General features: G+C 39.8%; 1 protein-coding gene across 1 annotated transcript; it reads right to left on the bottom strand.

Annotated features, from left to right (window-relative positions):
• Positions 1–219: 219 nt before the first annotated feature.
• On the bottom strand, positions 220–4,921 carry LOC142219310 (pulmonary surfactant-associated protein D-like). The gene is made up of 4 exons (XM_075288265.1): positions 4,723–4,921; positions 3,509–3,625; positions 1,726–1,809; positions 220–605 (listed from the first exon to the last, which is right to left on the bottom strand). The coding sequence occupies exons 1-4, from the start codon at positions 4,919–4,921 to the stop codon at positions 220–222; spliced, it is 786 nt and encodes a 261-aa protein (XP_075144366.1).
• Positions 4,922–13,449: the final 8,528 nt, after the last annotated feature.

Below are 13,449 nucleotides of genomic sequence, written 5' to 3'. Positions count from 1 at the left end.
TGTGATATAAAGGACAAATATAGTGTTACTCCTCATGTACACGCTGTACTATTGAATGCTGCAAAGTTTATCTAAAGTGTGAATGAGACAAAACAACATTGTAACATATTCCAATGGACTGTAAGTTTTCCTTCTAGGAGAGAACATATTGATATATGTATATTTGTATACATGAAGTCATGTGTGCGTCAAACTCTAATCTTACAAATCATTTTAACTTTATTGGAATTCACATATTACTAGTCGAAGCAGATTACAAGGAATGTCATTCCATTTCCCATTGTCTTGAATCTCCACACAGTCTTCGTTGTCCTTGCTATTATTTGGCTCTCCTAGATTCCAGTTAGTAAATATGATTTTTTCACCTGTCAAGTATCTAAATACACCTTCTACTTGTAAGTCTGATATACCCAAAAAAGCCTTCACAGTCTCTCCCTTGGTGTGAAGTATCTCTTGCGCTGCGCTGTTTTCTGCTGCACTTTTGGGGGTTGCCAGAGCACCACCCGCTTCTTTGCATGTCCTCTGAGCATTTTCAAAATTTTCTTCTAAGCCATTGGTGACAAAGACTTTGTCACCCGACTGTTTTCCACCATGGAAGAGAAGAACTGTAATATAAACATATTCATAGTAATAAATATCTATGTCCTCACATAGACTGAGTAACATCAAGAGCATACAGGCATACATATGTTAAGTCTTTATGTCCATAGAGGAGACACATTTAGAGTCTGCTGGAGAGAACTGTATCAGTATGTATTATGGTAAAGGCATATCTACACTTAGATACAGACTAGCGTTTCCCGTGACTTCATCCGCAGTGCCCCTCCACCGGCATGCTCCCTCCCATCAACAGCTCGCCCCCCACCACCACCTTGCTGTGCAGTTGTTGCAGGTGTGGTTTGGCAACCCCTAGGCACCCTTGCGCATGCGTGTGACCACCGTCCCGGGGTCCTTTGTAGTACTGTGGGTCCCTGGACCAATTCCTCACTCTTTGGCCCCTCCTACGTGCCCCCCATTTACCCACCCCGACCCGGGACCCCCTGCTCCCCACCCCAAATGGTTGCCACTTTGGCCCCCCTACCCGCTGCCCACCACTCATGCCACCCATCCTCCTCCTCCGCAAACTGGCCTGCTGTGCACACCCCCATCTTAAGGGCCTCTGTACGCCCCCCTTCCCTCCCCCTGCAGCATAGGTAGTAGAGCCGGAACACCTGGCGCACGCACAACATGTTTGGCAGGCGAGAGTGAGTGCAACCGTAGAAAGAGGCTGCATGTCAGCCGCTCGCTCCAGACGGTCCAGAGCTTGCAGCGGGAGGCATGTGCTACAGCGTGTACAGCGTCCTCAGCGCCGCCCACACAATGCCGTGGGAATAACGGAAAGCTGCTGAAGCAGAGCGGATGACGTCATCTCGGCTCCATTAGCCTTGTGGAATGGCGAATTCAGGGCTTGCGGTGGTGTTGTGTGGGCATTTAGCCTAATAATATGTAGCCTATGTATCTTTCCAGGTTCCAAGGTATGTATGTTCCAAATTTGAGCCATATAGTACATTCATGGAAATGCAGTTGTTTTAGCAGCAAGCACATGAACTTCTGCAAGCCCTAGTCCAATGAATGGAACCATGACAAAAGTTTTTCCAACAAATTTACCAATATAACTGAATATACATTATGTAAAGGAAGTGTAGAACAGATAAATGTATCAGACATATACTAAGGTTTCATTACTTTTTTTATATTTTGCAAGACTTGCTTGAAATGTCTCCAGTTCTCTTTGAAATGCGTTTAGTTGTTGCTTCACTACATCAACCTCTGAAAAAAAAAATAAATAAATAAATAAATTATTTCATAGTTTAGTGTACAGAGCTAAGTGGATATCAAAAATAGAGTACTCACAATGCAAATGTTTCCCTACCATAACTTTTCCCTACCTAGTATGTCTTTTGAATATGGGATGGAAATCCATGCAAACACAGGGAGAACATACAAACTCCTTGTAGATGGTTTTTTGCCCTTGGTGGCATTTGAACACCAGGACTCCAACGTGCAAGGCTGCAGTGCTAACCACTGAGCCACCGTGTGACCCCTTTACTTTTTGCTTTTATTAATGGAACACTAGACTTAGAAATGTTAAAAGAGAACACAAAGTATAATTGTAATTTTTAGAGATGAGTGAGTAGTATTCGATCAAGTAGGTATTCGATAGAATACTACGGTATTCGAAATACTTGTACTTGTTCGAATACTACTCGCTATTCACAGTAAAGATTTGATTCAGAACCAGCATTGATTGGCCGAATGCTATACAGTATACATCATTCGGCCAATCAACGCTGGTTCTGCCAGAGGCTTGTCTGTGACACCAACAATGGAGACTGCATTGGTCCGATCTTAGACTCCGCGTCATCACAGACGAGCATCTGGCAGAACCAGCATTGATTGGCCGAATGCTGTACACTGTATAGAAATGCGGCCAATCAACCAATAAGGGTGGTGCTCTATGATAAGGAATAATAAGAGGCCCATATATAGTTCCTGCATAGGAGCCCTCTAAAGTCTGTGTCTGCTACTGGATGAGATTGTGAGCATATTGTCACTCCTTAGGGAGAGACCACCATGTAGGTGTGTGGAGTCTTATAAAGCCATTTTTGCTCCACTGTGGGGGATTATGGAGAGAATATGCAAATATGTTTCCCATAAACGATATGTTGCCAAGTCAGTTCTCCCTAGACTGTGCTGATGAGATCCAATCAGATCGAAACGGCGCCGTCCATAGTTGGGATGATACTGACTTGGCAAAATCCTGCATCACTGCCATTAAAGGCTTGTTGAAAAGTCGGGCATGATGTTCAAGGGAGCTGCTTCCAATAGAGGGCAGCATACTGAGGCAGTGTTTCCCTATTTACATCCATGCTACTAGATGATTTATTGATATATTTAGTTGTTCCTTTAGAAACCAACCAATCGCCGCTGTCGATGAGACAGAGCCTCAGATGCTGCAAGGAGGCCCAGAAAAGGTAACAGAAGATGAGTATGAATTTTTTTATTTTTTTACTTTTTTCACCTCCCCTGAGCCTCCACCTAGTATACTCTGGGGTCTCGTCAGACCCCGGAGTATAATTATTTACTACAATGTATGTCGGAGCAGCCTTTTCGGGTCGTCTGAGACAAATTCCAAATTCTTCCATTCAGATATTTGGGATGAACCCATCTCATGCCAAGGTGCTTCGTCCATCTCTAATTGCCAATAATTATGGTAAGTTTAAGAATGCTAGTCTAAGGATACACTTGTTTTGGACATTTTTTATAACCTGCTAGCACACAAACCAATAATTTCTAGGGCATCATATATACCCTGATGTTTATGGATCCTTGTAGGGGCCATGTGTATACCCTGGATTCAATCTGTACTGTTTCTTCAAACACTTGTACACCTTACAAGCTTCATTTGCACTGTCTTGCTTTTACCCAGTACTGCAGAAGACAAATAGTTAATATAATAATCTTGTACCTGAGGTAGCACTGATGCCCTGCTCCCCCTTTTGCCCTACAGAACCTCTCTCCCCCTTTACTCCAGGAGGACCTAGTTTTCCAGGAGGTCCTTGAATTCCTCGAGATCCCTGTGCACCTGTGTGAGATGGTAGAAATGAAACATTAAGTTATGTATGTATAAGATAAGGCTATTGTTGATACAATCTGATGACATCGCAGTGTGAAGGAAATTGATGGAGGTGTCATTGCCTTTAATCCACCTTTTGCACATGAACAGGTTGTACAGGTTGTGTTACCAGTACTGCTACTTTGTGACATTTACATTTCTCATCAAACATTATCACTCTTTGTCCCGGTGTTATCTTTTACTCTTTAAAGTATATATACCATTACTAATTCTTCCAACTCCTCCTCACATAACCAGTTTCTAAGTATACAGTATCTACTACAACTATGAAAGAAGATCTTTTAACATACATAGTAGGTGCTCAAAGTACTGTAAGAAACATGGAATTACACTATGTCTAAGGTCTCACTATCAGTATCATAGACTTGTAGCAAATATGGCTACCTCTGCACTAAAGTACATCGCTCCTTCAACTCTCCTTTCTGATCCCAGTATTTCCTTTCACAAATTGCTCAACAACAGCCAAGTGAGTGCAGTAGACCAATAGAAGTGACAAAGTGTCAAGATAAAGTCTTATTTGGTGGAGAAACATGCTACCAGTAGCATAACTAAAGTCTTGTGGGGCCCGGTGCAATCTTTTGTCCAGGGCCCCCTACCTCATCCCTACAGTGAATTCTTGATAGTGATGGTTACGGGTGCTAAGGACTTTAATCACTCTTAGTGTGGTTCGGGTAATCTGTGGTCTCCTTGGCTTATGGGCCAGATGGACGCTGCAATCTCAATACTGATGCCAGTGCTTATGGGCTCCCCTAAGGCTCCTGGGCCCAAGGTCTGACTGCACCCTCTGGTCTCCCTCAAGTTATACCCCTGCAACCTAGTGACTTGACATTGTAATTTTTTCTGAAAAACGAAAAAAATAAAATAAAATAAAATAAAGCAAAGGCAATGAATGCACAGAAGTAGTAGTAGTTGTAGTAGATAGTATTAGTACATATTCTTTTAAAGATTGTAAATCTGCTTAAACTGGAAAAGTTATCTGAGTAATTGCACCTAAGTCTTGTGTAAAGTAAGCATTGAATTGCTGTATCACAGTATTAGTCCATTACCTCGCTCCCCTTTTTCTCCTTTTTCTCCCTCTTTGCCATCTCTTCCATCTCTTCCTGGCAATCCACTGTGACTATGTGTACCACATGATATAACTGCACAGTTATGGGAAACGTCCTCACATTTACCATTATCTGTAGTAATGTGCGCATCCAGGAAGAGTACACATAGTAGAAAACTGAAAAGCTGCATTGACCGCATTGTTTCGGATTATTCTCTAAAAAGAAATGTTATTGTTATATTGCTTATATAATAAAAACTACTTCAACTGTTTCATGTAGTAGTTATAACCATTAATTAACAAACTAACCAGTACTACAACATATAGAATGTACTGAGTGGCCACCATCGGGTCTCTGCTGTATTATACATTGGATACTCACCATCAATGCCTGCAATCAGTGCCTGAGCTGATCGGTGGCATCAATCCTCTTAAAACCTTGGTCACACATAACCGAAGTGCCATTGTGGGGGCTAGTATGACATCTGGGACCCTATTGAAGGCTCCCAATCTTGTCATTACATTGCTTCTATTACAGGCTGTGGTAGATAGCCTATAATAGAATAATTGGGATTTTCACTACATCAGATATAAAATAAACAATGTAAAACATATACACATTAGTTTTTTTTGTTTTTTTTCCAGGCTGGAACAGATAGTATGTCTCAGACAGCCCACCTGACAGAAGGGAGTCTAATAGGGTTGAGCCTATTTTGAGATTTCAAGATTGTTTTTAAAATCCAATTTTCAATCATTTTCCAACTGATCCCAATCGCGAAATTTGCTCGATCGCCGATCTGAATCCGATCTTTCCCAATCCCGATCGCTCAATCCTAATGTTAGCTTTTCCTAGAATGATTGGCCAGTAGCCAAGCATTGTGGGAAATAACCTCTGGCCTCAATCCCATCAGAAAACATTGGCATCGGAATTCCGATAGCGATCGTGAAATTTACTTGATCGACGATTGGAATCCGATCTTTTCCGATCCCAATCGCTCAACCCTAGAGCTTAATTAGCATATTGGGTGACCCGTTAGATAAAACAAATTACAAGGAATCCTTTAATGCGTAATTCAAGAATGGATTAGAATTCAAAATTAGTATTGCACTTTAATAAAATTTCAGTTTTAGTAGGAAAGTTGCAATTTCAACAGGCAATAGTTCAACCCAATTTTCGCTAGCACTTTCCAACAGTAGATATAAGGACACATTGGAATTGCCCTTATATCCTTTTTTTTTTCTTCCCTGTTGACTGGAGATGTTTAAATATTGTGTCATGAAAGGAAAAGATTTTTTAAAAAAACATCATTTTGTAATACTCTTTCACGGTACGCCTATCCTATTTATTTACAGCTCCCTAACGTTTGTGATGAAAATTTCAAGCTGGCAATTCTGCCCTATTTATAGCAAATATAGCCAGCTCACTTATCTATACTGTATTAAAGCAGCATTGTATTCACACATTTGGATATTACATCATATTATTATTAGGGTTGAGCGATCGGGATCGGGAAAGATGGGATCCCGATCGGCGATCGAGCAAATTTCGCTAGAAAATGATCGAAATTCGGATTTTAAAAAAGATCCTGAAATCTCAAGATCGGCTCAACCCCAATTATTATAAATGAAATGAACTTAAATATATAGTTATTTCCCTGCTGCAATAAACACGTTGGCACTATAGCTGATACTGTCAAATTTTAGACTATAACCAGAATTTATGTCGCACGGATCAGTGACAAAATACATCACTTAAAACAAAACAAGTATCATAGACAGATTTTTTTTTTTTTTGCATTGACAGTGTCAAATTAGCATAAATTTGGGAAGCCAGAGGAAATCACACTAAAAAACCATACCAAAAAAACATCCACCTCAAATGAGCAATAAAAACTAACAGCTAACTAAATATACCAATAGAGCAAAGAATCTGAAATTCAAGAACTCTGCAGGAAATTTACTAAAAACTTAAAGTTTGCAGTATAAACTGCAAGTACATATTACAATAATGCTATTATTTCTGCAATATCTAATACAATTATACAAAAAACTTCTGAAGTAACATTTTCATTCAATGTGTTTTACTTACCAGAAAGCATGCAAAGGAAAAAAAAAAAATTCTTGTAAAGTAAGTTTCAAGTCTTTTTAGAAATTTGTAAATGTTCCCCAATTTAAGTCCACATCGTAGATATTTTTAGATAACATTCCTAATGTCCTTATTCTACCTTTAGCAATATATGACAAAAAGTTTAATTTCTTTTAGCCACTTACTGGAACTGTTTGTTTTCACGACGTGTATTTGCACTTCCAAAGTTACGCGGTTGAACTTTGCCTTTTAATACTTTGCTCTCGCTTGAAGTGTTTAAACATTGTGATACTTCAATCTTAAAACACAAAAAAAGTGAATCCATTTAAGTAAATTAAATTATACATGTATTAATTTCGTACTAATCCAATTTGATGAGAATTTCCCCCAAAAAATACAAATTCTCGCAAATCTTACAACTTTTAAGATTCAAGTTTCAAAAAGAGAATCACATGACCAATATTGACTGTATTGGGTAATCATTGCTGTGTGTGGTGCTGAATACAATTATCTCACATTTGATCTGTGTTCAAGTGACAGTTTTGGCAATAGATCACATTACTCATTTTTTTTTAGATTAGTGGCACCAAAAAATTGACCTAGCCTTAATAGAAAAACTTCCCATTACATCCCAGTCCTTGTCCTAATTTTTATTCAAATGAATTTAAGCCCTGGTGCTAATAGGATGCCGATGCCTGCTGGCATAATGTTCTGCATCAAACTAACATTTTTACAGCACTATAAGGGTAAGTTCACATTGAGTTTTTTGGTCAGGGTTTTGAGGCCGTAATCGCCTCAAAACCCTGACCAAAAAGACGGCTCCCATTGAAATCAAGGGGAGCCACACAGGTCTTTTTTTCGGGAACCATTTCTTCTGCCTCCCCGAAAAAAGAAGCGGCATGCTCATTCTCTCGATTTGGCCTGAAGACACTCCCTCCACCGGACTAGGCTCATTCATTGAGCCTAATCCAGAGCAGAGTGCGCAGCTGGATGCCGGTGCAGTGCATCGGTTTTCAGTTGTTGCTACCCGGTTTTTGGATTGGACCCTGAGGTGGGTCAAAGAACTATAGTAAAGCTAGCCCCTATAGGTCAGAAAAGGAGGGTGGGGGAAAATCGACCTGGAGGCGTGGTATGATCATGTGATCCAAGGGTCAGAATCAGGCTAGGACTTTCGGGACCATGATGAAGAATCCACCAGATTAATCAAAGTAAATTTAAGTCCCTGGACAACCCCTTTAAATCCTCCTTATAAATTTTTTTTATTGAAATTTACATCCTACCAGTGATGATAGTTTGCTAATGTTTCCTTTTGGTATATTAGTCTGCATAAAACTCTATTGTATATACCACCATTGTGATTCACTTGCGTCTGTGTCCAGGTCCCTATTTTATTTCCAAACATTTGTAACTTACAATCAGGGGCGTAACTACCGGGGTAGCAGGGGTAGCAGCTGCCACAGGGACCAGGACATTAGAGGCCCGGCGACAGTTGCTACTGCTGCATTTTTTTTTTTTTTTTTTTAATAGGCCGTTACCGCCTGGAGTTACTCCAGCCAGTAACGGGCCCTATTTACTTAAGTGACGCTGTGGGCCCCACAACCACTATTATTATACTTGGGGGTCTTTGCAGACCCCCCGAGTATAATGATCGGAGGCCCAGGGTTGGTGAGGGAACATAAAATACTGTGTTACTTACCTCTCTGCTATTCTAATGACTGCTGGTTTACATGAGCGTTCTGATCGCCAGTTGCTCAAGCCTTCTTGCTCTTGGTTATAGTCCATGTTGTCACTGTAGTTGTGAAAATTTCTCCTTACCACAGTCCAATTTTGACCTGTTCAGGTTTTTTTGGTTTTCTGTTTTTTTGTGCTTGATTAGTTTTTGGTTATTTGTTGAATAGTCTCACCTCCCTTCCTTGACCACACCTCTTAGAAGGGTCCATGCCTTTACACACAGTAACACTGTCACCCATTAGCCCAGGGGTAGGGAACGTACGGCTCTCCAGCTGTTGCAAAACTACAACTCCCAGCATGCGTACTGGCTCTGCTGTTCTGGGAACTCCCATGGAAGTGAATGGAGCATGCTGGGAGTTGTAGTTTCACAGCAGCTGGAGAGTCAAAGGTTCCCTACCCCTGCATTAGCCCATACAAATGCCCCCTAGTATGGCAAGAAGCCAGACACCTAAAGTCATCCATCCTTTGTGTACATGAAACACATCTGAATGAACCTGACCTACTTCGATTTAAGAATACGCACTTTCTCCATATTATTATTGCTGTTGCCAAAAAGAGAACAATTGCTATTGTTATCAGTAAAGATATCTCCTTTCAGCAACAGCATTGTATTGTCCACCATGACAGTAGATTTATCATTTTGACATGCTTTATCAACAACATCCAATTAACCTTGGTGAATGTCTACACATCTAATAACTGACAATCTAAATTTATGGGTAAGATCTTCAGACTAATAAATCACCATAAAAAGATCATGTAATTGTTACTAATGATTTTAATAGCATCATGTGGCCCTTGCTAGACTTCTACCCCCCTACTGACTTATTCCAAAGGTATACAGGGAGGGACTGATGGATATGTGTATATAACAGTAATTACTAGAGATGAGCGAGTAGTATTCAATTGAATACCTTGCCGCCATTGGAATTCTTGTAAGTGGCCGAACACCAAGGGGTTAAGCGCATAGAATATTTGATGCATTTAACCCCATGGTGTCCGGCCACATACACACATTCCTATGGCAGTAGGTAGTCGTTTGAATGCTACTCACTCATCTCTAGTAATTAACTGAAAAGGATTTTACCTTTTTCTCACACTCCCATCAGTCTTACTCTAGAATTTACATATTTTTGGTTGATAGACTTCTATTTGATTTGTATTCTATTATAAAGTAAATGTTGGGCAATCTATGATTTTAAATATGGGCATAGATGGGGCTCTGTCCCAACAGATACTAGATCGCTTTCCCTTCCCCCGGATGTCTCAGGGTCTCCCTTACTTGGAAATTAAATTGGCTTTCCCTTCCTTGCAACTGTATGCCATGAATTACCTACCATTTCTAACATCTTTAGGTTATTCCACCTACACCCTTTTAAATTTTGGATACGCTGTATTGCAGCTATTAAAATGCTTCTTCTTCACGATGGCTCAGTGGTTAGCACTGCAGGCTTGCAGCGTTGGGGTCCTGGTGTTCAAATCCCACCAAGGGCAAGAAAAACATCTGCAAGGAGTTTGTATGTTCTCCCCGTGTTTGCATGGATTTCCATCCTATATTCCAAAAAGACATACAGATAGGGAAAAATGTACATTGTGGGCTCACAATCTACATTAAAAAAAAAAAAAGCTTTTTCTTCCAAAAATTTTATTCCAGAACCTTCTGATCCCCCTACCTTCCCTATATTTACATAGATTTCAGAAACTCTTACTGCATTATGTATGGAAGGGTCATAGCGCTAGGACGCCATGGCCTATGCTATACCACCCCTTGTATAAAAAGGTCTTGGTTTACCCCATATTGAATCATATTACCATGCTTGTATCTTAAACCACACTAGGCAATGGCTTAACCTCGATAACTCCAAACATTGGATTCATAAAGAAACTACTTCAATTTCCCTCAGCAAGCTAGATTTTTTTATGGTCTATATCTCTAGAATATTCTATCACTCAACAGCTACCCCTTAAGATTAAGACAAGTTTGTCTTTCTGGAAATCTGCGGTGGTTCTCAGAGATGTATTACCTATTTGGATTTATGACCTTTCTCTTTTCATCCTTCAAAATGTAATACCTGACTCTGATCTCACCAACTGGATTCAGAGTGGAATAGGGAAACTGTCAGACATCTTATCTGGAAACTCACTGTCTGCCTCCTCTGATACTCACTTATTACACCAGCGTGCCACACGTAACTGCTGACGCTCAATCACAGGCCTCAGTGGTAACATGTGACGACACGTACAGGCCAGAAGAAGAAGCCGAATCACCGGACGCCCAGGAGAGGTGAGGAAACATGTTTGGCGCTGGGCTCCTCTCCGTTAATGATGTAGTTGGGCCTGACACCAGGAGTCATCAGGCTCTGCATCTTGAGGGCTCATGTTGTCCCCCTCCCCAAAGGCACTCTGGGTGGGCCAGTCCTAGCCTGTTAATAGAGCATATGTTATTTCTTAAAGGTCTCCTCCCTTCCAGGTACTGCTCTTGATTTTCTTGTGTATATCTTATCTTTTACCTTGTATCTTGCATACTCTCATGCCCACTTTATTTATTTTGTGATCATGTACCTCTATGTCTCAATCACTTTGAAAATATTCAAACACTACGTTGTATCTTTCTTATGTATCATCTGAAGAGTTTACTAAAATATGTTGATAAAAATAAAAAATAATAGCAAAATATTAAAATACACAAATAAGTAACTGCATAAATGAATGTTTATTTGGTTTTCTGGGTGATTTATGATGATGATGATGATGATGATGATTATTATTTGATTAACTGCACATATAAAGCCTTAGATGTTTACTACATATAACTTTAGATTTTTTGGGGGAGGTTAAGGAAGAAGGTTTATGAGATAATCAAAAGAATATTTGTGACTGCCTAAAATTCACAGACGACCAGACGTTTTTCATCACAATTCCTATCATTCCATTTTCCTTCATGATAAAATTCTACACAATCTTCCACTCCATGGCCATTATTTGGTTCTCCACTAGGCCAGTTTGAGTAACTTATTATTTCGCCATCTGCATATCGGAAGGTCCCCTCAGTATCTATGTCAGTTATGCCCAGAAATGGGGAAACATTATACTGTTCAGCAATTTCTTGCACAGCTTTGTTCTCCAGAGCATTTCGCGGTGAAGGCAAATCTCCTCTTCCTTTGGCACAAACAGCTTTTCCATCTTTGTAGTTCGCCTGGTCACCTTTTGTAACATAGATCTTGTTACCAGCTGCCGTTACACCCTTTAGAAATGTAAAAGCTGAAATAACAAAAATATAAATGTCATTTTATCCGATAAATTGAAGGTTATTGTTACATTATATAAATTTTATATAATTACTGTATCTGTATCTTCAAAAATAGATTATAGTAAAAAATATGTAATAACATGTATTACCCACCTGAGTATTAAAGCTATTGGAGTGGGTGCAAAATCGACAAGACAAAAATTCAGACATATAAATAATACATACATTTATATTTTTGTCATTGTTTTATAGAAACATAGAACATTGGTGGCAGAAAAATTCCACATGGTCTATCCTGTCTGCCCTTATATTATTATAATTTTATCTTAGGATAAACATTATTCCAGTCTTGTAGATTTATCACATCTGATGGACGTTTGTTCCAAGTCTCACATTTTCAGTGATATAATATTTCCTTCTATAATATTTTCCTACCACAAATATTCTGATGTGTAATACAATACTGTAAAAGAATGATTGCTTCTAAGTGAGACTGTCTGTCTATCTGGAACCTGATGGAGCGTTCACAAACGTCTATTGTATTTAGGTGTATTCAGGCATTGTCTATATTTTTTCCAATAATATGTCCGTCATGCAGTTTTTGCAGGTGTTTTTTGTAGTAGAAAATCTTGTGTCGAGATTATGGTTGAGCGATTGTGTTCAGAAAAAATCGGATTCCGATCGGCGATCGAGAAAATTTCACGATCGCGATCGGAATTCCGAACACGATCTTTTTAGGTGGGATCGGGATCGGTAGACGTCGCGTCTCCCCTCCCAGTACCTGCCCACACTCTCCTAACCCGCCCACACTCTCCTAACCTGGCAGGGAGGGGGCCGCGAGGTGAAGAAGACTGCAGCTGGACCGGCAGCAAGGACAAGAAGAAGGAGGAGCAGCCACCTCTAGAGGTAAGTGGACACCAGGGGGGACTAAGTAGCCAGAGGATTAAAAAAAAATCCTCTGGCTACTTAGTGATTCACTAAACAGCGTGGATTCTAACAATTCTTAGATCCATGCTGTATAGTGAATAGGATTGCTTTTAAAATCCGATCTCCGATTAATAAAAAAATCCCATTAACTTGCATTGGGATCGGAATTGGGATCGAGATCGGGTTCGAATGAAAAATGATCGGAAATCGGATTTTAATATCGATCCTGAAAAGTCAGGATCGGCTCAACCCTAGTCGAGATGTTACAGTACATATAAGTCAAAAGACAATTTTGACATGTGTTTGGCTCTCTGGGTGTGAGGAACCTTATGAGCACAGCCCTGCTATTTCCCCCAGGAATAAACCCATAATGGCACAGCACCCTGAATGATCTTTGTAATAAACATGTAAAAATGAACACACAGAACAAAAATGAAACACACATGTCTGCCATCTTACAGTACTTATCCACATGATAGTAATGAGACCAGTCCTGGAGTAAACATACCTTTAACAATTTGCTCCAATCTTGCTTCAATTGTGTCAACTCTTCCAGTTAAAGATAATGTGTCAGATTTTAAGACTCCGAGTGCTAAAAAAAATAAAGAAACAATACTTAGTAAGAAAATGTGCCATAACTTTAAATATAACATACAAGTTATATTACTGTAATTGCATCATGTGAGATATTTTATAATCCTCTCTTAAAATATTCATATTGTTAGACAACCTTC

This window comes from Leptodactylus fuscus, chromosome 10, assembly GCF_031893055.1.
Source record: "Leptodactylus fuscus isolate aLepFus1 chromosome 10, aLepFus1.hap2, whole genome shotgun sequence".
NCBI classification, from domain to species: Eukaryota; Metazoa; Chordata; class Amphibia; order Anura; family Leptodactylidae; genus Leptodactylus; species Leptodactylus fuscus.
This window is presented reverse-complemented; position numbering and strand designations above follow the sequence as displayed.

Bases quoted from the DNA above. Each gene is read 5' to 3' on its own strand.
- LOC142219310 (XM_075288265.1), bottom strand. From the start codon at position 4,921: ATGCGGTCAATGCAGCTTTTCAGTTTTCTACTATGTGTACTCTTCCTG. The intron at 3,626-4,722 runs GTAATGGACTAA...CATCTCACACAG, and splicing joins AGGAGAAAAAGGGGAGCGAG to GTGCACAGGGATCTCGAGGA. The intron at 1,810-3,508 runs GTACAAGATTAT...TTTTTTTTTCAG, and splicing joins GGGCATCAGTGCTACCTCAG to AGGTTGATGTAGTGAAGCAA.